Source organism: Astatotilapia calliptera, chromosome 14 (assembly GCF_964374335.1).
Source record: "Astatotilapia calliptera chromosome 14, fAstCal68.1, whole genome shotgun sequence".
Lineage (NCBI taxonomy): Eukaryota > Metazoa > Chordata > Actinopteri > Cichliformes > Cichlidae > Astatotilapia > Astatotilapia calliptera.
In genome coordinates, this window is record NC_137435.1 from 11,419,748 (window position 1) to 11,446,223 (window position 26,476).

Consider the following 26,476-nt stretch of genomic DNA (forward strand, 5'->3'; position numbering starts at 1 on the left):
TATGTATGCACAAATGCAGCTGCAGGTCCTTGCACCTAAACACAAAGTGTAAGTCAGGAAATTGTCCCACTGTTTGGCACTTCACTCTGCTGTGCATGAACGGACTGTCAGCAAGTCAATACAGAGAAACACAAAACAAAGAGACCCAAAATAACCACATGGAGACTTAACACAATAAGCAGACACAAAGCAACTATAGAGGCGTATTACCAAAAAGATACACAGAACAATGCAGAGTAACCACAAATGAATACAATGTCTGTATCAGAGTGCCAGCTTCTTTGAGAAATAGGCCGGAGTTCTTCTTCCATCAGCAATGTGAGCCAGGTCATTTTCTGTCAATCCTCCACATGTGTGAACACAGTGGATTATTGGCTTCTTCAGCCAAACAAATCCACAGAACACGATGTTCTTTCATTATCATGTCTTCCCCCAAACCATACATTGTTCGTTTGATTTTCTGCTTGACCGCCTCCCTGGCTATTCAAAGCCATCGCCACAATAGTAACCAGAGGTCAACACATGACCCGCGCTGTGGGCAGCAAATCTTTCTTTTTTCGGTCTTTTCATTGTACAATTACAGCTTTACGGTGAGGTTCAGTTCTTTGTTTGCATGCAAGGACAGTGCATGTATTGTTCTGGTTCACTTTCACTGCTCTGTGACTGTACACTAGCTCAGTGGTCCCCAACCTTTTTTGCGCCACGGACCGGTTTATGCCCGACAATATTTTCATGGACTACCCTTTAAGGTGTTGCGGATAAATACAACAAAATAAAACTAGTACCAGTACCGAAAAAAAGAACATTTATTCATAACACACTTGAAAAGACCAAGGAAAACCGAGTAAACAATAAAAATGATAACAAAATAACGCTGAAAACCGATAAAAACCCTGAAAACTATACATTTCACACCTGAGCCTCAACTCTCGCGGCCCGGTACCAAACGACTCACGGACCGGTACCGGTCCGAGGCCCGGGGGTTGGGGACCGCTGCACTAGCTGCATGATATCAAACAGCAAGAAGATTTAATCGGTGAGTTTATTTTAAATGGGATTGTAGTGTTAAAAGTTAAAAGACAAAATATGAAAAACAGCAAATACTGAAAAAGGAGATGTGATGGATGTACTAACAGTGAAGACAAGGTTATCTCTCAGTTTGTGTATTTAATGTGTGACTGTTTTATTCGTTATATATTTTTTCAAACATGTAAATAAAACTAAAATATGAAAGAAAAAAAAATCATAAAAAACATCAAGTTTTCATGAATATCTTTATTTCTACACAATGTTTATGCTCGAAATTTTTAATAATTTTGGAGGCCTACATGGAGGAAATTATCCAAGAATTCGCAAGACTGCAAAAAAACAAAACAAAGATCTTTTCTGTCACAAAATGTGAGCTTTCTTCTGTGAGACCCTGTTGCACATGTTACCCACAACCCTTGAAATATATATTTGACCCCTTGGGAAAGTCTGAAAGAACTGCAAAGTGTCTAGTATCAAGAAGAGCTTATGGAGTCGGTTGCATTTACTAATCAGAAATATTCGTGAGGGTACATTTTTATGTATAATGCCAATATTTAAAATATTTTTTTTTAATGATGCGAAAATTTTACTATACAAAAAAAATTAGCCTTCAGTGGTATTTTTTTAATCTGTACGTGCAAGTAACAACCTGTAATGCATTTTGAAATACGAACATAAACCCAAAAAACTCATAAACTTGATGAACTGGAAAATTCCTGCTACTTTTTCTTCCCCCGCTGTGAGAAATGGCTTTATCACACATCCAACTGTGTTAGTCGCTCTTCCCATTTCAACTGTGGACTGCATCTGAAAGCTCCTTTGAATATTTGGATGGCTTCCAAAAAGTCCTGGGAACTTGAGCTGTAGCATAAAAATCTGCACTTTTACATCACTCCCACTGTTTGCAAGATATGTAGATGTCCATATTGTTCGTGAATATTCTTCTTCTAAGAGCACATTTTAAATGATTGAGTGATTGAGGGCTAATTTGGAAATATGTTGCATGTCCAGAACCATCCAGATAAAGTCCTCTTATGCAAGCATGTGACGGTCAGCTGATCTGTAGGATTTGCCTCTACAACCCTCAATGGTAAGAGGTGAAAATAATGAGGTTCTAATCAGTGTTGAGAATGTGACCCTGCCTTCAACCACACATGGGGAGGCAGCTTGACCAAAGTCCTCAGTCACCTTGGAGAAAAGAGCATGCATGTATATATTAAGCTTCTTCTTGACAGATTTTTTTGCAGTATGGAAAGAAAAGCAGGGATTTTTCTGCACTGAGGAATTTTCACCCCATCCCCCTGACAACATACAACTATCAAATGTTCAGCTAACAGGAAAATGCACGTTTCTGTCGAAACCTACTCCCAGTTCAGTATGCTAACCATACATGGTTCAGCCACCCCTTAAAGAAGCGGTCCAGGACCCCAGGGCCATGAACAGGATGGGCGATAGTATAATACTTGAGTTGTTTGGTACCGGGCCGCGAGAGTTCAAGCTCGGGTGTGAAATTCATGGTTTTCAGGGTTTTTATCGGGTTTTTAGCGTTACTTTTTAAAATAGTTATCGTTAACTCGGTTTCCCTGGGTCTTTTCCCATGTGTTATGAATAAATCTTCTTTTTTTTTGTACCCATACTGGTTTTATTTTGTTGTATTTATCCGTGACACCTTAAAGGCCGTGAAAATATTGTCCGACATAAACCGATCCATGGTGCAAAAACGGTTGGGGACCACTGCCTTAAAGGCTATTTCTGACCCAGAAGAAACTCAGGAGAGTCAGGTTAAGAAGGTCAACCTTAAGCCTTTCAGCTTTCTCCTTCTGATTAAATGTCTCCAGCTGAGATAAGATGTGCATGCAAAATTACAAAATGAAGATTATATTATTTTATTAGCTAGATAAGAATAGCTCTTGGTATGTTATTAAAATTTATATCATTTTTACAAAGTTTGAAAAATTGTTTTTTTGCCATGTGGAGCATTCACATTGCTTTGTTTCTTTGGGAGTTAGAGCTGCAGTTTTCTACCATTCTCCTAAGGTTAAATGAGATGGTATGGCTAGCAGCCTGTTAGCTTGTTAGCTTAGTATCGCCTGGTGTTGTCCAAGGGCAGTACGGTCGACCTCCACCTCTTCGTGGTTCGGTATCTGCAGAATCACCTACTCCCAGATTTTTCTGTGGAACGAATAAAATTATTTGTGGAAAATTTGCCTATTCACTGATTTTTTGGAAAGCATAGAAAGCATATCTAAAGTAATTATTTTCATTAGGGTGATAGTATATTTGGTGTTTGAGCTATTAAAATAACCAGTTATAAACGTTTTAGATGGGATTTCAAGTATTTGCAGATCTCAGCTATTTGCAGGCGGTTGTGGTCCCTAACCCCCACAAATATCGGAGGTCGACTGTAATCCATTAGTTTTGTACAGTCAGTGGTAATCATATCCTCTGAGCAGCTAAACTAAATCTCACCAAATAGCACATCAGATTTGAATAAATTTAATCCGTGCGTATTATATTCTAAGTTGTGGTTTTAAGCTAACATTCACTGGTGCTAGCTTCTCATTGAAGTTGGTAGCTTCTGTTACATCTTTACTAATTTTGCTGTCAGACATACATACGTTTACACTGGTAGATGCTTGTATTAAACACTACTTTTATCCCTTTTTGATATCACAGTGTAGAGTGTATATCCCAAATATACTCATTTTAGGGGCAAAGCGTTAACTGTAAGCACAAAGGACAGGGGGATGCCAGACAGAACAAAGTTGCTTTAGAGCCTTTTCATACTGTCCTGAAGACCAGTTGGCAACTGCTTGGCAACCACTAATTGCTAGGGAGATGTACTGTTGTATTCCCTGACAGGATGGAAAGTGGCTGCTGGAAGATGCTTTTGCTAGAAAACATCTTGAATTATTATTTTATGTTAAAATAGAATACTGTTATTTAATATTTTATTTATTGAATAAATAAAGCGAAACACTGCCACACATTCATAATCAACCAATAATTTTATTATTGACATGCAGGGTAAATTATTGCAAAACTTGATTCTCATATTACAATTAAATATGATTATGTCGATTCCAGCAATTAAAGCCAGAAAACAGTTTACTGTGATATGTAAATATTCTAACTGTAAAGCATGTCTGGTCATCAGGAGCTAATCTAAGTAATTAAAGCTGTGTTTGTGTGTTTCTCCATCTATCCTGCTGTGCCTGAAAAACACGGCTCATTGTTGTTGGTTAGACAGTCTCATTTTCCTTTTCTTCTTCCTGGTGAATTGTGCTTTAGCTCTCTCAATAGATAACTGAAGTGGACTCATGTCAGGTGGTGCTAAGGTGGTAGCAAAGGGGTTTTTAGATCTAAGCTCTGCTGTAGTGGCAGCTTTGAATGGCATGCTTAAAAATGTGACTGGTTCAGTTTGTTTAGCATCAGAAAATGCATCACTGAGAGCTGCAGCTTTCTTTCTTGGTTTTCTCTGCTGTCTGGCAGCTTGCCGCTGCTGTTTTGTGTCGACAGTGGGCGCAGCTGTGGCAAAAAGCCTCCATTCACTCTGAGTTTGTGTTTCTTCTTCTGCAGCAGTGGTTTCATGGCTGTTGAGAGGAACACGAGTGAGAATAGGGAGCACATTTTCAAACTTGTGAGAACGTGGGATTTCCAATGAAGAAGGCACACTGGCTTTCCTCTTGTTGTTTCTCAGCCCTCTTTCTTTCGACCGTTGCCTTTTCAAAATACTAAAGGAAGTGTTCAAAGCTGTAACTTTGACCCTTCCTGTGTAAACATCCAGCCTGTGGGAAAGCTGGTAGTCTGCGGTGGGGATCGACGGTGTGGTGTGAACCCCAGTGAGAGGGATCACTTTCAGATTGTCCAGAGAGGAATTTTGCAGGGCAACAGGAACAATGGGGGAAGCAGAGCTGCCTTTCCTCCTTTTCTTTCTCCCCTCTGTGTCTGTTTTGTCCTTTGACCTGTTCCTTTTGACTTTGGAGATAACAATGGGGGCATTGGCAATGCGGACAACAGGTCGCTTTTCAGTGTCGCTCCCAAAGTTTTGTTGCTCAGGCTGCGCTGGTGGGGTTATGGTAATGATGGTGGGGACAAGGCTTAAGTTTTCTGTTTTGTTTGCTACAAGATCTTTGGGAGAAGAAAGAAGAGTTGTTTCTTTGCTCTTCTTTCTCTTCTCCTTTCTTTGCCTTCTTGTTTTAGCTTTATGTGGAACAGTAGTGCTTATTGAGGGAGTGACTTCTTCTGTCAGCACAGCAGTGATCGACCCTGCCGGCCTTTTCTGGACTGTTGCAGGTGATGTAATGGAAACCGTCTCCTTATCCAAGGCTGGTTCATCTTTCATGACTTCATTAGGGGGTTCGTCTTTTCCTCTGAGCTCAAATTCGCTCTCATCAACTCTTTTTGTGCTCCTGCTCGACTGATCATATCTTTGTGACTCATTGATGAAGTTACTCATAGGCTTGACTTCTGCTTTGCTGCCAGAGGGTGAAACAGCAGCCCCTTCCTCTGCTTTCACACCTGCCTCTGTTTTCACTTTTCTCTTCCTCCCATTTCCTTTTCCTTTTTTCTTTTTGTTGGTTTTCTTTTTCTTCCCTGTGTTCTTCCTCTTCTTCTTCTCTGAACTTTGCTCCTCTACCTTATCAGAGTTGGTACTGGAGCTTTGCGACGTGGAGACAGTAGCGAGAACCTTGAGGAAATCCTCGGCGGCGGTGACAACGTTTCTGAGCGACGGCTCCTCGGGACCCAACATCGTAGACTGAGTTGCACTCTCCAGTTTCTCTTCTTCATTGCTTTTCTTAGAACCTTTTGACTTGGGAGGAGCTACTGTCAGCTCATCAATGATGTCAATGCCTCCAAAGTCATACGGCACCGCCTCTCTCATCACAGCAATGGGGAGCTTCTTGTATCGTTTGCACCTATGAGAGAGAAAACAGAGAGGGGAGGCAATGTGTCACGTATTACGAAAGTAAAATGGCTCAGTATGTTTAAAATCTACTTAAAGGTTTACACGAATACTTACAGACCATACCAGTGCCGCTCTACACACTGCTCTTCATAAGCAAACTCAAAGCAAGGGACACCGATGACATTAAAAAATGCCTGACCAACAACTCGGGAAGATGTATCGTTGACTTTCCTCAAACAGTCTTTCAACCTGCAGAGAGAGTAAAGGGATGATTTGAGTTCTCTATAAGAGAACTACAACTGACTAAATGACCAGCCAGTACTATATATTGTTAATACAGCAATGTATCTACTGGGCTGGCATTACTATCTAAAATTAGCCAGGAAGGTTTTAGTTTAAGAGACCATAATGCCTTAAACTAACAGTCAATAGAGTAATATTAACATCTGGCAACATAATTTATCAGCTATTCTACATACAGACCTGCCAAACATTTAATGTGTTAACTGCTCCTTATTAAGTTGCACTCTCCAGTTTTTCTTCTTTATTGCTGAAATGAAGAAGAGCATCACTGAAATAAAGCTTTTACTCACGCATTATCGCAGTCACAGTGACAGATGGAGTGCCACTTGAAATTGGTGTAACCGTAGTTTGAGGAGAAGGCGTGGATGACATGAGGGCAGTGGTCGTGAATACGACAGCAGTTGTCAGTGCCTGCAAACTCTCCTGTAAAAGAGAGGTCGGCGTCATTATATATTTCAGGTATTGCACTCGGGAGTCAGACACCTTGAATAAAAACTTTTCAACCTACCCAGCTGGTCATAGCTATCAGCCATGTTCCCGGCTCCGCACCACAGGGTCCCCGGATAAGTAAAGCCTCTCTTGGATCTCTTCAGAACCTGCACCTGCACAGTCGAATCCTCCTCTTCCACCCTCTTCTTAAACTTCCTGCACATCAGCTTGGCTTCATCCATGCGCGCAAAACTCGCCTCCACCTGCCGCCCGCCACTCCGTCTCTTCAGCACCAACCTGCACTCGTGCATGAAAGATTTCACCTGCATCTGTTCCACTATCACGGAGCAGTTCAATAGTTTCCCGGCTGGACTGACTACTGAGCCCACCACCTCGGCTCCGTCTGACACCTGGTAGAGGAAATTCTCCCCCACCGTGGACATTTTTGCGCACACGGTGCCGTTGAGCGTGGAGAACATTTCTTTGCCCTCCTTTTCTGCATCCAAAGCGCCACTCAGGAGGTCGCCATTGACGACGTTTGTGTCCAGATAAGACAAAAATACGAAGAAGACCGACCACATGATGCGGCGAGTGGCACTTTCAGCACCACGCGTAACGGAGACAGCTCCTCGCGATTTCCCGGCGCTCTCGAGCAGCCCACCCAGTTTTAAGGCGAACCTAAAGTGGTACGATTATTGCTACGATGAATGACTGGGAGGAGTCAGCAGGATTAACCTCTGTAGCCCTGGCAGAGTAGCTCTATCTGTTAGACACAGTGAACAGGTATCACCCCACCCTGCGCCCCTCACCACCTTAATCATCTCACTTAACCCACGGAGGGTTAATTAGTGGGTGTGCGGCGCGTAAACCTGCACCTCTAGCTGCAGAGAAAGAGATGACTGCAAGTAACCTCCCACCCCTCCCCGCTCAGCACCACCCTAGAAGGCTGAGATATAGGACTTTGGGAAAATGCATGGAGGCGGTTCTAGCTCACGCCCGCTTCCCATGGTAACAGGCATGGGGTGACTGTGCCGACCAAGCACACTGGACATTATTCAAATACCACAAAACAAGCGCTGATTTGGTGATGACCTAAATTACAGTGTAGGGACAAAACTCATTTACGCAGGAATGTGGAAAAAGGTTGCCTCTGTCGCACGCATTCTGCACCGGGTGACTGAAGGGCCCCAGAGTCTGACGGCCGACACAGAAAAGAAAAAAAACTCATTGAAATAATGGAGGTATCAGATGACTGCTTGGCTTCCAGTTATCCCAAGAAGCTGACACGAGTTGCCAATCATTCAAATGAACCCAAATGTAGAACTTCAAGAAGCTTTTGTATTTTTTTCTCCAGTAATGAAGAACTACAAAAACAAAACAAAAATTAAAAATTACATTCCCCCAAGAGCAGATTATCAAAGAAGTACGTGTGTACTGTAGCACAGTCTGGATTCACTATAATAATGTAAGATGCCAGTTTTCCTTAAAAAATAAACCCACTATTTTCCATCCCAGCTCCATGTTTCTGTTCCTTGATCTTACTATAGCTTTGCATGATTGAACATCCAAAATAATCCTTATTATCTTAATCCAAGGAGTTGCCCCTCAAGCCAAACACCATCTTAGAAGAACAATCTTAGCTTATATCAAACCATTACTGACATTAAGGGTATCTCTTCTCCTTCTCCATCATACAGAGCCAAGATCTGAAACAAATAGTTTGAAACTGTGTTTAGAGCAGTCTGAAAGCTGAGCCTTTGGCTGATTGGGGTTACCTGTGCATATGCTGTCCTCTAAGTGATAAACACAAGCCCCTTCACATGACTAGTAGAGTAATTCATGCCTCTATTACCCCTCAATTAGACTGCTGTCACTTTGTTGACTCTGATCAGCTGTTATTTTTTCCCCTGCAGGCTGTGCAAAATGCTGAAGCTGCAGGAAAGATACATCATGATCAAATCACACCTGTGCAGCTCCTGGCTTCCAGTCCATTTCTGTCCAATTGTATTACTTATTTTTAAGAGTTTCAGTGTTCTGACATCATATGACTTAACTGAACTTTTACAGCCTTGTATTCCTACCAGCACCTACCAGATTGTTCTAACTCATTACGTGAAGCTTTAGCCATATTTAATGTGAGCCTCAGTCATTATAACAGGATAAAGTATGTGTGACAGGAAAGCAATGAATAACATAATTAGAGTTACTTTTAAATTTGGGACAAAAGAGGAAATGGGTATTTTTCCCTGATATTTCCACTTTAATACAGTATTCAATTTTTTGTGGTTCAAGAATTTAGTCATATATCTTATAATCCTTCACACAATATGATATAGTATATTTGACAGGTGAGTAAAAACTTTCATTTGACTAATAATATATCAGTAGTTGCACTGCTTATTCACATTATGTGATCACCTCAATATGGGAACAAATTTCATATGTGAAATTATTGTTTATTCATGTCTGATATCAACAAAAACCCTCCTAATATTTTCCCAAACTAAGAGAATGATGCACAGCATATTTCTACAACTGAGTTTTCCTCACGGGGAGGGAAAAATGTTTGGCAGGGCAAGTTTCTAATCAGCCCAGTGTTATATCACATGGCTGGTCTTACTCTGAGCTCTAGAGGCGGAGATCCAGCCCACTCAAGGCACTGAAATCGGATTTCTGGAAGGTGGAGAGAAGTGATGTAAAATCACCAGAGGCAACATTCGACCAAGTGTTGAGTGGGGCGGGGGTGTTCTCATGAATTAATGTTGTCGCTGCAGGAGGGGTTTGGGAAAAATAAAGAGCCTAATAGTCCCGCTGTTCACTGTGCGTTCATGTAGAGTCAAGTAACAAGGTGAGTCTGGATGAAACATATTGATAAGTTACACTCCACTTACTGACAGCCACAGACAGATCATCTGCAGACCAGCAGTGTCTCCCGAAGATAAGAATAAGTGCAGTTACACCAATGTTAGAATATATATTTATATATAGTAGTGATAAACAGGAAATAGAAATGACAAAACAAAGCTCATGTTGTTTTCTAAATCAAGGAGACGAGCCCAAACAATCCCATCAGTAACCACTCTTGAAGGTAATAAAATAGAGTTGGTTCACACCTATAAATATCTGGGAATCTTAATTGATGACTCGCTTACCTTCAAACCACATGTAGAGAATCTTGTGAAAAACCTGAAGTTAAAACTGAGATTTTATTTTCAAAATAAGTTGTGTTTCTCTTTTAATACAAAGAAGCGGCTTGTTGCTGCAACATTCTTGCCTGTGCTGGATTATGGTGATATTCTATATATGAATGCTTCTGCTCAATGTCTTCGAATGGTTGATTCTGTGTTTCATGCTTCTCTGAGGTTCATCACTAACTGTAAATTTCAGACTCACCACTGTGAGTTATACTCTCAGGTAGGATGGCCTGCTTTGGTAAGTCAGAGGAACTCTCATTTATACAGTTTTATATATAAGGCAATACTTGGGTTGCTGCCTTCTTATATATGTTCCCTGCTTGTAATGAAACATGCTGGTCGGTATTCTCTTCGTCCGCATGGCTACTTGTTGCTTTCTGTTCCATTTGCCCGAACTGAACTTGGTAAAAGAGCTTTTGTCCATTTAGCACCCTCGGCTTGGAACAAACTGCAGAAGGAATGGAAAATGACTGAATTAATTTCATTAAGTGCTTTTAAATCTAAACTACGAATCCTTGAGGCCAAGTCCATAACATGCAACTGTTTCAATTGGATTGATTGTCATTTTAACTGACTTTTTTTTTTTTTAATTTTATTTTATTTTATTTGTATTCTTTCACTTATTGTTGCATGTGTGTTGTTGCTGCCTGTGTTTGAGTAATTTCTGTAACTGTGAGACATCTGCTGCTGCCTATCTTGGCCAGGTCTCCCTTGAAAAATAGGTTTTTAATCTCAATGGGATCTTCCTGGTTAAATAAAGGTTAATAATAATAATAAAATGAAAGGTAGCTGTGGACAGCAATGACGATGCAAGCTGAGGCTGGTATTTCTCTGCTTTTGCTGCTGCAGCAGGCTGCAAACCAGAACAGCTCATTCAGACTCTCTGTGTGTTGCAGAGCTGGGAAAATAAATAAATAAACAAAGTGTAGGTGTTTTCTCATATTTTTTAGGTTTCCCGATAGACTGGTGGCGACATATAACTACAGTCATGCCCACAGGTATTTGTTCGTTTTCATAACTCTCAATACCAATATGGATTTGAAATGAAGCAATGCAGATGTGAGTAAAATGCAGACCATTACTGTTAAATTACAGGTTTTGACAAAAATTTTGCATTAACTTAAATTAACCAATACCCCCCCCCACCCCCCACCCCAAAAAAGAAAAAAAAACCCAGTAGGGACTGTTTTTAAAAAGTGGGAATAAAGTGCAGATTTTTTTTTCTTTTTTTTAAAGGAGAAAACAGAAAAATAAAAGCTAAAAACCATGGCATGTATAAAAACAAAATGGAAAAAAAATAAACAAATGAAATATGCAATATTCATGAAGAGGATGATAAAATATAAAGCAAAGATTAATATTGTCATCATAATAAAATTCTATAACATAATTAGCAGTACTGATATTGAACAAATATTAAATTATAAAAAAATGAAAAAGGGCAGCATGGAACATTTAAGTTAGCAAGTGTGACAAACCAGGCTGCACGCACGACAAAAAAAAACAGAGATGCATAGGGATGCCATCCAAACTATTTTATTTTAAGTAAATAAAACAGAAAAAAGAAACTTTGCACAAATGGGTGTGTGTGTAGTCAGTACCATCAGTGGTGTAGAGTGGTGTGGAGTCCATAGGTGGAAAAATGGTGTATGTAATGTTGTTAAATGCAAGAACCCAACTAAAAGCAACCACAGTCCAACAGGGTGTCTCAGGGAAATGAGCTGATGCATATCTGGGTTCTAATGGCTTTTTGTGCAGTCCTGGCACACTGAGCCCATGTTGCCAGTGTCACTAATTGTGAACAGGAACTCAGCCTCTCCAGCGCCTGCAAACAAGACACAAGTAGGCCAAAAGGAAGGCAGGGTGCAGTGGGTTGTCACACAAGTAAAACTTTATTTAGACAGCATATTAATAGACATTGCATTTGACAGTGGACTAGTAAAAATTATTTAAAAAACAAAACAATAAAACAAGTAGAAATAAAGTGAAATGATTATTAAAATTAACAGTAGTGCAAAAGGAAACCCTACAGATTGGAATCTATAAACTAAACATGAATCATGTAAATTGGTAATTCTGATATCTAATATCTCTACACTTCATATCTATGGTTGGGCCTCATGTCACCAACAGCTGCTGGGTACTATTATTTGAGTCATGCTGCCGCACTATCTCTACCTTTCTTGGCATATTTGTGGAAACTTCACATCTTCTGCATGTTTTTCCAAGCCAGTGGGAATCTTTCTGTTATCTTCTCAAAGCAGCAGCTCCTTTTTAAGTGTTTTCTAGCAAAGTCTAATCTGGGTTTTCTGCCCATGAGTGTAAACAAGGGTTGAAGGAACGTCCTGATGGATGTTTTGTTCTACAGTAATAAAAGAACTCTGTGAGTAAGAAACAAGAGCTGTGAAAGAGATTCAGATCTTTTTTCTGGTTGGAAATAGAATTCAAACTGTAAAATATGCAGAAGTCACAGTGACACTTATGTCATAACTATGACACAGACAGAACTGATTATAGAAAAATTTCATGACTTAAAACTTTTACCCCTTAAACGTTTTTTCCTTACACAGCCCAGGATTGGATTTGGGAGCCTAACAGTAAATCTTGGCAAGACAGCCAGCAAGTACTAGATGGCTGAATTGCATCATTAAATTACCATTGACCTTGAAAGCAAATGAAATTTATTCAGGTGCATTAGCAGACAGCCTTCAGATGCTAAAATCAATGTATTCTACCTGTCCAGCACCAAATGGCAGACAGACAGAAAGTCATAGTAGCTGGTGAAAATACAGTAAGCAGAGCATTTAGCACTAACATGGAGCTAAATGAATAAATCCATGATCATTACGACAGAGTTCAGTGTGAGATCTGGTTCTGATCATATCAACATATTTCTCACTAGAAATATGGGGGCGGCTGTTGTAAAGACCCACCTTTTAGCACATCCCAGCACACCCACTCACTTCACCAGATGCACCTTGTTTAGTTCTCTCACCTTTGATTGGGTGTGGTGCTTGTCCTTAATTGCACTCACCTGTCACACGTTATATAAGGACTGCATTCACTTTCAGCTCACTCTTTCTTCACTCCCACACGGGGGGCAGCAGAAGTGAGGTTCTGGTTGGGGTTTTGATTTTGAGAATAAAAGGAGAACCCTGTGAATGATTGATGACTGCTTATTCTCATTCTAATCGGATGAGCCCATGATGATGACTACTTAAACCCTGAGCCTTCCTTCCTTCATAACACCTTTATATCTGAACACATTCATGGTGTCAGAAATAAAGCATGTAATCATTGCAGAGCAACATTTACTACACAGCCATGTGCTTCAAGATGCACACAAACCAGACTGTGGGAAAGTGCAGTTACTGCTGAAAGACAGTTCATCGCTCATTCTTGAGCTCAGCTTGAACTTGAAATTTCAGATATGCGTTTATTTAATAACAGTAAGAAGCTTCCCAGTCTGAAAACTGGAACTATCCTGTGAATACAGCGAGCTCCAGGGTCGTGTTTCTCCTGCAGTGAGCGTGATCTCAACCTGAGCTTATTTAGACACTGATTCCTCTAAAGACATCAGCTCTGAGCGGTATTTGCAATAACAACCTGAGGCATTCATGAGGCAGGGATTTTTATAGGATGTGTATTCAGTTATGGTCAGGTGACTGGAGTGTTTAGTGCAGAGACTGAACATATTCAAAAAACAAAACGGTGACAATTGCTCTGTTTCGTCACATGCGAAGTTCAGACTGACTGATTAAAAAATAGTTTGTTTTAAATTATGCATTTATGGTTGGAAGGGCAGATAGATGATCTGTTAAAGGACTGCACCTTTCTGTTCACATCCTCAAAGACACTGATACAACGTCATCTTAAATGTTTTGTTGTTCTTACTTTTAGGTTTGATTTGACTTCATTTAACCACAGTACAAAAATCAAATAAAAGTAAACTCAAGCAGGCTAAACACTGGTGTGAGTCTTTAATGGTCCCAAAGTACTAAAAGAAAATACAAAGAAAGAGGAAAAATAAGTGTTTATTTTGTGACTTATACCTCATATAAGGCTTTGTTTGATGAGGCTAAGACTGTTTAATGAATGACTGGTAAACTTTGAACAAGAAATCTGGTGCAAACTGCAGAGAGAAACTGTAACTTAGTTCAGTATAATTAACAGCCAGCTCCCACCCATTATTCACCCCCCCTGGAACCTGATACAGAAGACTCTCATTCACAGTTCAGTCCGTTCACCCCTGTTTGTGCCTCTTGTCAGTGCAGTCAAGAGCTGTTCTCCAAATGGATGTGTTTGCAGTTCCAGGCGACAGGCATAAAGGATGGTACCTTTCTTTAATGGCTCCAAACACAAAAGGTCCAGAGTTCGCCTGGCTGGACCCATCCAGACTTTACTGCAACTCCCAGGTATGCCGAGAGAAAAGAAATGTTGCTAAAACTATTCGCTGAGCATGACAAACCTCACCTCTAACTGCACAAATACACATGCAGTCTCTCTTATCATGTGCACATTCGTCATTTTATGCTTTTTTTCCCTCTTTGCACTCGATCCAGGCTCTTGCAGACTGTGCCAAAGACCTTCTCAGTCCTTTCCAAAGTGACAACATTGACTTGGTTGCTGGCATGGATGCGATGGGATTCATTCTTGGTAAGAAAGCAAAGAACTTCACGTTTAGAGGTAAAATACAGGGCGAGTTCAGAGAAACTAAAGAGTAATTTTTTATTTTAAGACGTTGTCAGTGTGTACATTACGTAGGTCGGGAAACCTGACCCTTCAGGCAAAGATACTAAATTTAGAAAAACTCTGCCTCTAACACATGGCATGGCAATGTGAAGCTTCTTTTCTCGCTCTGTGGGTGTGAATGAATGTTACTGATGTTGTCTTTTCAGGGGCTTCTGTTGCCACCGCTCTTGGAAAAGGTTTCCTGGCTGTTCGCAAAGCAGGTCACCTATGTGTCCCCACCCAAGGCCAAAGCTACACAGACTACACAGGCAGGGAAAAGACTATGGAAGTAAGACTGGATGTGCTAAGACCAGGTTAATATTTCTTTTTACCCTTAAACCCTGTTATATAATTTACTGAGAAAGATGTTTGGGCAGTTTGTGGATGAGAAGGTTGATAAATGACTGATTTCAGCTCTTACATTTCTAAAAATATGACAAAATCATTTAATTATTTATTTTGTCAAAGCCCAGTCTTTCTTTCTCCAAACTCCCCTGTCTTTCTTCTAGCACAGCACCATCTGTTGTCAGCTGAAGCAACTGATATTGAACAAATACCAGCTGTCATAACAAAGATGAATGCAGAAAACTATAAAACTGGTGTAAAGGCCTTTGTCCAGAGAGACGTAGAAAAAGTGATCAGATGAGTTATCCTTCACAATATTCTCAACGACAGGGCGAACGTGTGTAACGAGCACGCAGAGAATAGCACAGGCCTGAATGTTTGTTTCATTGTAAATCAATGAAAATATGCCCTAAATCAGGGGTGTCCAACTCCAGGCCTCAAGGGCCGGTGTCCTGCAGGTTTTAGACCTCACCCTGGGTCAACACACCTGAATGAAATGATTAGTTCATTACCAGGCTTCTGGAGAACTTCAAGACATGCTGAAGAGGTAATTTTGCCATTTCAATCAGCAGTGTTGGATCATGGACACATCTCAAACCTGCAGGAGGCTTGGAGTTCTCCACCCCTACCCTAAATCATCGCATGATTAAACATTTCCTGACAGGAATGATGTCTGGCAGGATGACACAATGACAGATCATTGAACAGCTAAAAACGATGTGAGCCACATGCGATGGCCTTCACATATTACAGACGGAAGATTCTGGATAATGTGTCAGAATTCATCATAACACTGAATGAGGGAAAAGCTTCATTAAAACTGCCAAGAAACACTGAAGCTGTTCAAGTAGCTCAACACCTGACTAAGATGCTTTATTTCCTGTAGAGGAATGTCTTCTGAAGGTCCTGCCTGGGTCACTGCACCATCTCCTGGTGCAATCTGGTATTGCATAACATGCGTAGGCCAGTTTAGGACATGAAACCACAGATGTTGGTTCTTCAGAATCTGTTGACAGCCTGGATTCATTTTTGAACATCAATTTGCAATACGTACATTTAAAGAAGAATCAAGTCTCACAAATTCCTACAATTTCTACTTTCTACATCCTCTCCAGCACAAACACAGTCTGGTGTGACTGTGTATAAACAGGTGAATGGAGATCCACAACGTTAGGGAAATGAGTATTCTCTTAATCTGAGATTTGAAAACAAAATACTAGAAGCCCCTAGAACGACATTAATGGGAAACTTATGCATTAAAATATAACTGTTTATTGTCAGCATTTGTTTTTGTTTCTTTCAAAAACACAAGATGTACCATTTTCTTTTAATACTTGTCCTCGTAAACAAAAAGAGTTAAAGAAGAAAGACTGAAGGAGACATTAACAGTCGACATGTGTGTCCCCGCCGCAGGTTCGAGGGTGTTGTTAGTGGACCAGTGGATAGAGACTGGAGGCACAATGAAGGCTGCCATTCAGCTGGTAGAGAAACTGGGAGCCACAGTTGTAGGTTTGTCAGTCAATAAGTTAACAGTTACAGTGCTGTGCAAAAGTCTTGAATTACCCTTCTTTATATTTTGTTAGGAAAATGTAAAAAAAGATGCAAAAATTCATTGGAATGTGGAAATCAAGGATAAAAGGCAAAAACTGAGTTTCTTCTAAATCCTTAAAGTAGTCTTCAGGAATAGTTTTCTAGGGTTTTTGATGAACATTTAAGTTCTTCTGTGGATGTTGGCTGCATTTTGCTCTGTTCTCTGTCAATACGACCCCACATTATGGAAATAATCGACCATAACTGTGTTTTTCTAACTAGGTATGCTTTTACTGCGCTGTTTTGTCAACAAAAAAAAAAGAAGAAAAATGAAGCCAGATCCGTCTTCCACAGGGCATTAGCCACTGATATTCAGTCCAATCCTTGTATAATTTGGCATTCTTCAGCCTTTTCACTCAATTTCCCATCCTCAAGAATAGTTTCTTCCACTGAGACCATTTCTGATGAGGCTTCAGTAAACAGGAGATGTATCTGAAGGGCCAGATGCATCTCAAGTCCTGCATCAGATCTTTGTTGGATTTGTCTGTTTCTTAAGGACATAGGACTTGAGGACACTTTCAGATACTGCTTATCTACTTTAAAATGTTTTTAAATCAACCACTTTTTCTTTTGTGCCCTACTTTTCCAGTTTGGTCAAAGACACACTTGTCCAAGATATGCTAACTTTTCAGCAAATAGCTCTTTGGCAATCACCGTGTTGGTGCAAAAGCAAAGCAGCCAAAGAAAAACTTTGAAAGATTTCCAGAAAGGCCTGGAGAACTACTGACTGGTTTAAAAACAGAGGTCAGTGCGCTTGGAAGCAAAACATAAAGAAGCAAGGGGTTGTTCAAGACTTTTGCAAAGTAATGTATTATATAATAACCGAATGACTCCCAACACTTGAATGTAAACATCTCACTCTGCAGGCGTCGCAGCTGTGGCTATCGAGAACACCGAAGGAGGAAGGTGGATTAAGGAAAACTACAAATTCTCTCACTGCATACCCGAAGAGCTGCAGAGCCAAATTGATGGAAAATACCTCGACTCCTTCAAAAGCTTCAACAACTGAACAAGTTAACGTGATTCCTTAAAGGTTCAGCAAAGAAGGCAAAGCACAGAAATTTTATAATAAATGTATAGATATATTTTTTAAGAAATACAGTGAGCTCATAGAATAGCTGGCTTTTTTTTTTTTTAGATTTATTCTATTTTAAATAACCGAAACAATTTCTATTCTATTGTTTAATGTCCTAACAACATGTAAAGCTCACCATGGGAAAATGAAAAATATGAAAACCACATTAGTTTTGATACTGACCATAAAAGTCTGTGATAAATTTGATTGTAAACAGAAAGAATATACCTTTCAAGTATCTTCATTACAAATATGGCTCCCAGTCTTTGGTCTGGGACCTCAGCGTGCGATGGATAAACGGAGAAGATGATGAACAAGATATAAAAACAAGAACAAATTTTCTTTTTAGCCTCTAACAAATATAACTGGTCACTTTAATGCAATGAAAAAAAAAGAAGAGCCAAAAAAACAAATTCAACACGAGCAGAATATGACTGTTAAAATAAACTACAGCAGCAACAAGATTTAAGATTGAATTGAAGCCCTAAGTGAAACGAGACTCTTTCTGGCAGGACGGGAACATTTTGTGTGTAATTCCTGTGTCACTCCACAAGAATCTGCACACACATCCCGTGGAGGAAAAAGCTTTCTAGGCCAGGAAAAACTGAAATTAAAACATGTCAGGAAGGGAAACATCTGAATCCCTCCTCCCTCCCCGACCACAGAAATCCTTCCCGCTGAGCTGGACGGCAGCCGTGGTCATTTTCCACTCAGAAAACTCCTCGCTTTCAGTCCGTACCATCGATTTTAACCTCCTGCTCCCATCCTTACTGACAGCAGTTGGACTGTTTCTTCTTCGATGCAGCGTACAGATTGTTAGAATTGCTGTTAATCCCTGAAAGCAAAGCTTAGTTTTAAAGCGTGCGACAACTACTTTTGTGATTTGGGATTGTCTGGATACTCACTGACAACATCTCCGATTTGCCTTGATCCGCTTTTCTCCAGCTCAGCAAGAACGTTGGTCTCAAACGCTAATGATGCAACCCGAAAGAAAAACTCTCTCACGTTTTCCCCTGCAGCAGATACAGAGAGCATCTGTCAGGGCCTGTGTGAAAACTACTGCTGGGGGACTTTATATTTAAACAGACTTAAGGAGAAGCACTGGAGGTCTATAAAGAAACTAAAGCTAGCTCAATAGGCTTTGGACAAGTAAATCTTTTTATTTTTTTCTGTAGTTTTGTCTCTGTGCATCGTAGGATTTAAATCAAACAATCAAAATGACAGTCAAATGCAGAGCTTTAGCTTTTATTTAGGTGGTTTTAAAAACTATGCATCAACTGTCCATGAATGACAGTGAACCTATACAAAGCTGCTGGTTTTCAGAGAATCAAAAGCTACCTGACAAACCAACATGACTTTGAATACAGGGATTGTTTTTCCTTTGCAGTCTATGACTGAAAGCATAGATCTCATTCTTCCAGGCTTTTACTGCCGCCCTCTGTTGGTGCTCGTTTCAGGGTCTCTGCCTTCAGATCAGGCGATGGACTCCTGGTACTGAAGGACATACCACTCAGAAACTCATGGTTTGCTTCTGCAGTATGCTTTGGCTCATTATCCAATTGCACTGAGGTGTTTGGGTGAATCTGAGCACAGAGTAAAGCCCTGTACACTTCAGAATTCATCCTGCAACTTCTATCAGCAGCCACGTCATCATACGTGCACATGCCGTAACACTGCCTCTGTATCTGATGGATGAAGTGGCACACTTCAAATCATGAGCTGTTTCTGTTTCTCCATACCTGTCTCTTATCATCATTCTGGTACAAGTTTATCTTGATTTCAGCTGTCTGAAGATTATTTTTCAGAGCTCTGCAGGCTGTTTTGGATGTTTTCTGGAAAAATCTAATCTGGACTTCTTGTTCTTGAGAGTAATCAGTGGGTTCCATCTTGAAATGAACCCACACTCCTCGAGTGTTCTTGACCTGGTTAGATGTTGTCAAGTTGTTTTTCATAAACAAGGACAAAGTTTGAAAGCATCTACTTTAGTTGTCTTCTGTGGATTTTCAGGCCTTCTAGTGATGCTGAGCTTTCCAGTGCATTCGACTTGGCCACTGCTAAAGCTTTTGTTCTCTCTGAATATTTTCTGGTAATAAACAGCAACAAACACATTTTTTTAATCTTTCTAGATTACAGTAGCTGTTATTCAAGCAGTGTAATACAGACTTAGGTGCAAATTTGGTAACTCTGGAACTGAACACTTTGCATTTACTACCAAAATATTTTCATGTAAACAATCGACTGCAGCGTCTTTCCCTGAGGAACAGTGTAAACAAAAACCAAAAGCTATTCTGGCTGAAGCTATAGAAATATTTTTCATCTCTAACACCTTTTGGAGGCAACCGCTTTACTTGTATTAAAATCCAAACGCTCACCTGTCAGCGATGAAACCGCCCAATACTCAGCTTGGATCTCGTTTGCTAGTTTGAGGGCATCTTGTTCAATCTGGGAATATTGAGCAGGTGACTGTGAGACAAACCAGAGCATACAACACATTAGCAATAAGAAAACAAACACAACTGTTTATTTTATTGTATCATGTTTACTGACTAACTCATAAAAACAATGTCTTCCTAGCAACCGAGCTAGCTTAAGTACGGCTGTTTAAATACATAATGTCTTAGAAACGTTCCTGTGTGTGATTTCCACCTCGGTCACAACCACTTTAGGGTGTAGTAAAGGAGGAGAAACATTCCTGAGGTTCGAGCTTGGATATGCTTTGTGCTCCTGGCACCTATCCAAGCATTCACATTTGACTCCAGTATATACAACAGAAATGTCCGCAGGCACGTCCACTTTAAACAGTAAAAGACGTACGCTGAGGTCCTTCTTGGTGCCCACGAGGAACAGCTGAACAGCGGTGGGGTCATTCTCTTTCAAAGCGTCTTCGAGCCACTGCCTTTAGATGGAAAAAGACTGCATTAAATCCACCAGCTGGGACAACAATGAGATAAAGGCACACAAATGTTATTCTTATATTATATATTTACCTTACATGGCCCAGAGAGGCAATATCATTTACATCAAACACGATTATAACAACTGGAAGAGAAGAAGAGATCATTTTACTGCGTTAGCAGCTGGGAAAGCGACTGATATTTTATTCCTTGGAAACAGTGTTTTAAACGGAGAGACTGATGGAAACTTACCCTGGGCTCCTCTGTAGTATGTAGAAGCAATGCACTTGAACCTCTCTTGGCCTGCGGTGTCCCACCTTTAACACACAGAGAGCGGCTGACGAGCATAATCAGAGTGACTTTTTTTGTATTAATGCATTACATTTTCCGGATCAGACTTACAGCTGCAGGCTGAAAGGAACACCCAGCACCTCGAAGCGCTCCATCTCAAAGTCAACACCGATTGTTGCTTTGTAGTTCTTGTCAAAGGTATCCTTGCAAAACCTTAAAAAAAAAAAAAAAATCTATTGCAAATATATGCACTTATGGTCGGCAGCAGACTACATCATTTGGACAGGTGACCAACTCTGACAGGGGGGCATTCAAGAAAAAACACAGAAAATTGCTATGCTTATTTACACCCATACATGCACAGAGAAATTTAGCACAAAGTGCAAAAAGACCTGTGTTAGATTGCAGAGGCAAAGGAGCTTAGCAATTTTCAGTAGGTTCACGCTTCGAAACTAGCTGCACACGCTGATAAATGGCCTGTTTTTAGTTTCAAAGAGACATGAGGGGTCCTTTATAAAGTCTGACCAAAGTTGTGGGGGCACATTGAGTTTACTGGGTGGGCCTGGATCCCCAGGTCCCGATCATAAAACCGACACTGCCTGCATTTGTTAATAAAACAAAGTATCTAATGTATGATCATGGCAGACGCATAAAGGAACTTATTACAGAAAAATAAACTACAAGTGACAAAACGTGACACGGTTGTACTGCAATTTAAAACGTTACAGTCTCAAACTGTGTACTTCCATACATGTGGTAGATGTTGTACTGCATGCAGCGAGGCTCTCTAAGTGGTCCAAAACTTGTGTTTTCCTCATGCGCAGAAGTGACGGGACCACAAACCATCAAAGATTATCATCTTTCCTAACAAGCATTATTTTTGGTGTTGTGGTCACAAACACAGCCATTACAAAGCATAAGTACAGTAAAGCATATCAGGGCTGGAAATAGATGCCCCATTTTTATGTTTTCTACCTTTTTTTCATGCTTTTAACAACTGCTTCATACTTTTTTGATTACCGTGAAACCTAAAGCAATTGTAACACAGGTTAAGTATTGTGCTTCCTTGAACTCCCTCTGAGTTATTCATTTCCCCAAATTCCCTCTCGCCTTGCAGTCACATATGAAGCGAGTGTGTCTTAGTTTACCTATTAATCAGGCAGGTTTTCCCCACAGCCAGATCCCCCACCACGATGACCTTGGATATTTTAAATCTGCTGAGAAGAATAAGAGAAGCAGCAGCAAGTAAATAAGAGCCACATAAAGCAGATCGCATACAGCAGCTTCACACTGCGGCACTCACCCCACAGTGCCGGTCCGCTGCTCCTGACACGCAGTCTTTACTTTATTGTTGAAATCATTTTTAGTGTGGATGGCTGCCTCTTTTCGGAAACACTGAAGAGAGGAGGGCGGGATCGTGAAGATGTGAACTTTTCTAGAAAGATAAGCAGGCAACTGGGGTCACTGATTTTACCTGAGGGAGCTGAGCGATGACTCGGTCCCGTCGAACAGGAGGAAGGACGCTCATGGCTGAAATGCGGACGGACATGAGGCCTCAAGGAAAACAGCAGCTGGACAGAAAGACAGTCTGCTGTTTATCTTTAAAGCCACCCAAGTTAAACGAAAAATCTACCGAGACAGAAACGGGTTTAGTTGACCGAGTATACAAGGCAAATTCTAACCAGCATTAAAGTCAATATTTGGCATAAGCGCCTTTATTTTTCAACAATCTGAACTCTCTTAGGGAAGTTTTCTTGTCAATGCTTTAAGTAGTCTTTAGGAATAGTTCTCTAGGCTTCTTGAAGCATTCAAGGCTTTTCTTTGGGTGCTGGCTGCCTTTCACTCTGTTCTTTTGTCAACATGAACCCACACTGCTTCAGTAATGTTGAGATCCAGGCTCTCGAGAGGTGAAGCCATGATCTATAGTGTTCCATTGTGCGTTTCAAGATGTTACTACATTGTGGATGAATCTCTGTTGCTGTGTTAGTATTTCCATCAGCTTTAATATGATCGCCAACACCACTGGCTTGTCACCGATTTTCAGTTCAGTTCTTTTTGACAGCCACCTTTCCACTGAGACTATTTCTTTAGTGAACCACAGATCTCTCTCAGGTATTGATATTTTTATTTTTTAAGGAGGTGACTTTCAGATTCGGTTCATCTGCCGTAAATGTCTTACTTCTACTTCTGTTGTGCTCTACGTAGATTTTCTTAAGCACACACGGCACACCATCCTGAGATATGCAACTTTTCAGCTAATAGTTCTTTAAGAATCACCTGGTTGGTGCAAGGCTGCTATTTTTTGTCTGTCAAGCTGTGTTATTTTTGATAACTTTCATAGATTCAGCTAACAAAGTGGCAACAAATAATCCTAATAACAAAGGGCTAAAAAGGTTTCTGTTATGTGTACACTCGTTCATCCCTCGATTTAGGTGCCTTTTTGTGCTTGAATGATTCATGGGTCAGCGTAGAGTGACTTAAACACAAATATATTCCCGTGAAATTAAAGGACTGGACTGAAATTGGGTGAAAAAGCTTAAGAAAGACCACTTAAAAAGAACAAAAGTCACCTTGGAAGAAAAATATAAAGAAAATCAAAGGTGGCTCGAGTCTTTAGCACAAACTGTAGTTAACTAAAACTATTATGCTGATTATTATTAGAAATCCCCAATTTATTGTCTGTTGACCACGTCTGCACCGAAGTTCGGATAAGAAGGTAATAAAAACAAGTGCTTAATTAGCCGTAGCTTTCTGAATGTGGGATACATCAGCTCACGCAGTTTTTCCTCTAACTTCTTTCAGGTTTGTTTGTTTTCGTTTCCCAGGCTACCAGGACATAGACAGTACCACAATTAGCCAGCCTCTTTAAAATGTTATTTTCCTAGAAATAGACGCGACCATGTAGACAACAGCAACAGTTTGTAAAACCAGACAACTGTGATCGGCCCTGATCCCCTCAGTGCGTGGATCACATTTAATCCTATTGTTCATCAGAGCTTCACGAAAAGAGGAAGAACGCTGTTTTTATATAGTCTAACATATAGCGGAAACCTGAAGACTGGGCATCAAGTTGAAGGAGGAGCGCTGAAGTTACCCCCGAAGAAGAAAAACCGCAGGAGTTACTCAGAGTTAACTCCTGAAAAGCAGCAGCGGGTTTGGAGATGTTACGGGATACCTCAGAGTCTCCGTATGGTCCGCTCGGTCCTCTTTCCTCCTCTGTTCTGCTTGTATTCGTCCTCTAACAAAGACGCTCTTCACTGTAAATCAATTCAGCTCCATTGTTAACTATGAATGTGTGTGAAGATGAAACGGATGAGCGGAAGTTGTGGGGATCGGCAGACTGGCACCGCTGCAGCTGCTGACTCAGGTCCCTGGATTTAGTTTTTCCTCCCACATTTTTCCCTGCTCGCCCCCCTGCTGGAGGAAAGAGGAATGATCGGGTATAAGGGGCTCTGTCACTTACATTGTTAACTTTGCTTGTTTGTTTTTCTTTGTTACACTTATGTGATTTTTTTTTTTACTATAATAGAAACCATGTTTAAAGGTCACAATGCGGGAAATCCTTCTGCATGCACAACAACAGCCCAAAAACAAAAACTACTGTACATATCTTCTATTTCCATTTTATAATACCACCCACTTTCACCTAATTCCACGTAACTCGAGTATTGCTTACTTTTAATGTCTTAGTTTTTTCCCCACAGAGGAAAAAAACTATAACTTCCTGTCCTTCAATACTGACTCTTCTGCTACAGAGGGCGCCATAACACTCTTTTGAATATCTGTCTAGTTGTAAGCGCAATAAATAGTAGTTAAATTTCTAACAGACATAAATCACTTGCTTGCGTTATTATATTATGTCACATATAGCAGTGCAGGCCTACATACATACACAAACTTGCACATACTAGATTTGTCTTTACGATGCAGCGACGTGTCTTATTAAAATATGAGGCAGGGATGAAAAAGTTATTGCTGATGTTTTTATGTATTTTTGTGTGTCTAATATCCTTGTTGATATTGGCAAATAGGCAGCATTTGTATGGAAAGGTTATACAGAAAATAAACAAACGCCTAATATCATAAGTAGTATCCTTATGATTCTCCATCATTGTACTCACTGTTTTCTATATTCAATCCAGTCTTTTTTGATCTCTAGAAATATACTTACATAACTTTTATGTCATTTTTTTCTACTTTCCTCTTGGTTATATCTTTCTTGAATTTTTTTAAAATCTCAATCATAATTTTTACCTGGATAAATTAAGGATAATGTAATAGTCCCTTAGCCAAAAATTAATTGCATTAATTGCAATTCCAGCTTGTGATAAAAAATTATCTTCCTGGCACAAAATCGTTTCATATCATTCATAAGATTTATGTTTGACAGACTCTAAGCTAACAATCGTTTTACAACAGTTTACATACCAGAAATCATTTTTTAAAATGTCAGCAAACTTTCAGTTAGTAAACAGATGACTTTTACAGGCAGGTTAGTTACTGTCAAATGGGTTCATTTTAATGAGTCATGCATTATTTCCAGCAACAGCAATGATATGTTTGCTCAGTAATAATAATAAAAAAGACATCCCATTGCTCGCTTACACTATCAACACATCCCTTTATTCTTCTCATCCCTATGATGTTCATAGTACACATGTAAATAAAGCTCCGGTTGCAGTGCTCAACATGTTTTTATTTTGTTTTACTTTTTGGTTTCATGTAAGGTTTTCAAACAGTTCAACACATATCAGTAAACACAAAAATTGATTCTGTGCAGGTTGGCACACAAACTATGTGCTGTGTGCTAAAAGCATTAATGTGGTCCCCTCTCAGAATGGAGAAACATGACAAGATAATATTTTTCTGAGGTAAGCATTGTTCAGCAAGTGAAATTTGATAAACTGGAATGTAATATCTTGATTCATTCATTCAAATCAGAGACTGGATCTATATCTTGATCTATCTATATCTATATCTTTGTATAAGGTATTCAAAACTTTTTTTTGTTATTTAAAGGTTAGATGTGGAGAAACCTGTGGACTGGCTGTGGTGTTTAGGTCAACGCTAGGTCGCATAAAGGGAAGCAGACATTGATTTATTTTTAAAACGATGACACTGATTAGATTCATTCACCGAATTGTACCTTTTATAGCTTTATTATTTCTGGAAGTTAGAAATCAGCCTAGAGCTCATGTAACATCTGCTTCTATCCTGTCATACTCCGTTTCCCTCATCCATAATGAGCAACAGCACGGGTCAGCTGAACACATCCTACACAAAGAAAAATCTTCTGGAGGTCACAAAACAATTATTTGACATATTTCTATGTGATTCTGTTCCTCACTCTGCCGGCCACACCCCTTGACAGGTCACCTAGACAACCACGTACACACATACTACAACACTAGAAACCACCAAGTATCCCACAACACGTAAGCTTCACCTGGAAAAGCCCAGACTGGCACTGTAATACCGAACAATGTGTTTGTTAAATGTGTATCATATTTGAGCCTCACCCCCTTCCTCATTCAGAGTGCACCCTCGATTCCTTTCCTCCGGTGTTAGTCCCGCCCACCGGGAGATGCAAGCGGAGGAACCGAGGAAGAGACACATCAGCCAATAGTCAAATGTGCTTTAGATGCTTTCTAAAAATGGGAGACGTGAACCGGAAGTATCTGTGTGT

At 40.1% G+C, this 26,476-nt stretch overlaps 3 protein-coding genes across 8 annotated transcripts; 1 reads left to right on the plus strand and 2 right to left on the minus strand.

Annotated features, from left to right (window-relative positions):
* Nucleotides 1-4,018: 4,018 nt before the first annotated feature.
* On the minus strand, nucleotides 4,019-7,577 carry proca1 (protein interacting with cyclin A1). Its single transcript, XM_080288716.1, has 4 exons — nucleotides 6,750-7,577; nucleotides 6,532-6,664; nucleotides 6,053-6,187; nucleotides 4,019-5,948 (listed from the first exon to the last, which is right to left on the minus strand). The coding sequence occupies exons 1-4, from the start codon at nucleotides 7,249-7,251 to the stop codon at nucleotides 4,259-4,261; spliced, it is 2,460 nt and encodes an 819-aa protein (XP_080144842.1). The 5' UTR covers nucleotides 7,252-7,577; the 3' UTR covers nucleotides 4,019-4,258.
* Nucleotides 7,578-14,081: 6,504 nt separating this feature from the next.
* On the plus strand, nucleotides 14,082-17,825 carry LOC113036414 (adenine phosphoribosyltransferase). Its single transcript, XM_026192753.2, has 5 exons — nucleotides 14,082-14,279; nucleotides 14,427-14,520; nucleotides 14,763-14,909; nucleotides 16,354-16,449; nucleotides 17,397-17,825. The coding sequence occupies exons 1-5, from the start codon at nucleotides 14,157-14,159 to the stop codon at nucleotides 17,537-17,539; spliced, it is 603 nt and encodes a 200-aa protein (XP_026048538.1). The 5' UTR covers nucleotides 14,082-14,156; the 3' UTR covers nucleotides 17,540-17,825.
* rab34a (RAB34, member RAS oncogene family a) lies at nucleotides 16,197-26,423 on the minus strand. Of its 6 annotated transcripts, none has more exons than XM_026192750.2 (11): nucleotides 26,310-26,423; nucleotides 22,265-22,361; nucleotides 22,094-22,185; nucleotides 21,939-22,007; nucleotides 20,902-21,003; nucleotides 20,752-20,816; nucleotides 20,593-20,644; nucleotides 20,420-20,501; nucleotides 19,978-20,068; nucleotides 18,511-18,618; nucleotides 16,197-18,440 (listed from the first exon to the last, which is right to left on the minus strand). In XM_026192750.2, exons 2-11 carry the CDS (start codon nucleotides 22,337-22,339, stop codon nucleotides 18,373-18,375), a joined length of 804 nt encoding a protein of 267 aa, XP_026048535.1. In that variant the 5' UTR covers nucleotides 22,340-22,361; nucleotides 26,310-26,423; the 3' UTR covers nucleotides 16,197-18,372. The 6 variants fall into 6 exon arrangements, with proteins under 6 accessions (XP_026048535.1, XP_080145438.1, XP_080145435.1 ...); XM_080289312.1 differs by having other exon boundaries at nucleotides 21,939-22,004; nucleotides 26,310-26,422; XM_080289309.1 differs by lacking the exon at nucleotides 26,310-26,423 and adding an exon at nucleotides 23,966-24,497.
* Nucleotides 26,424-26,476: the final 53 nt, after the last annotated feature.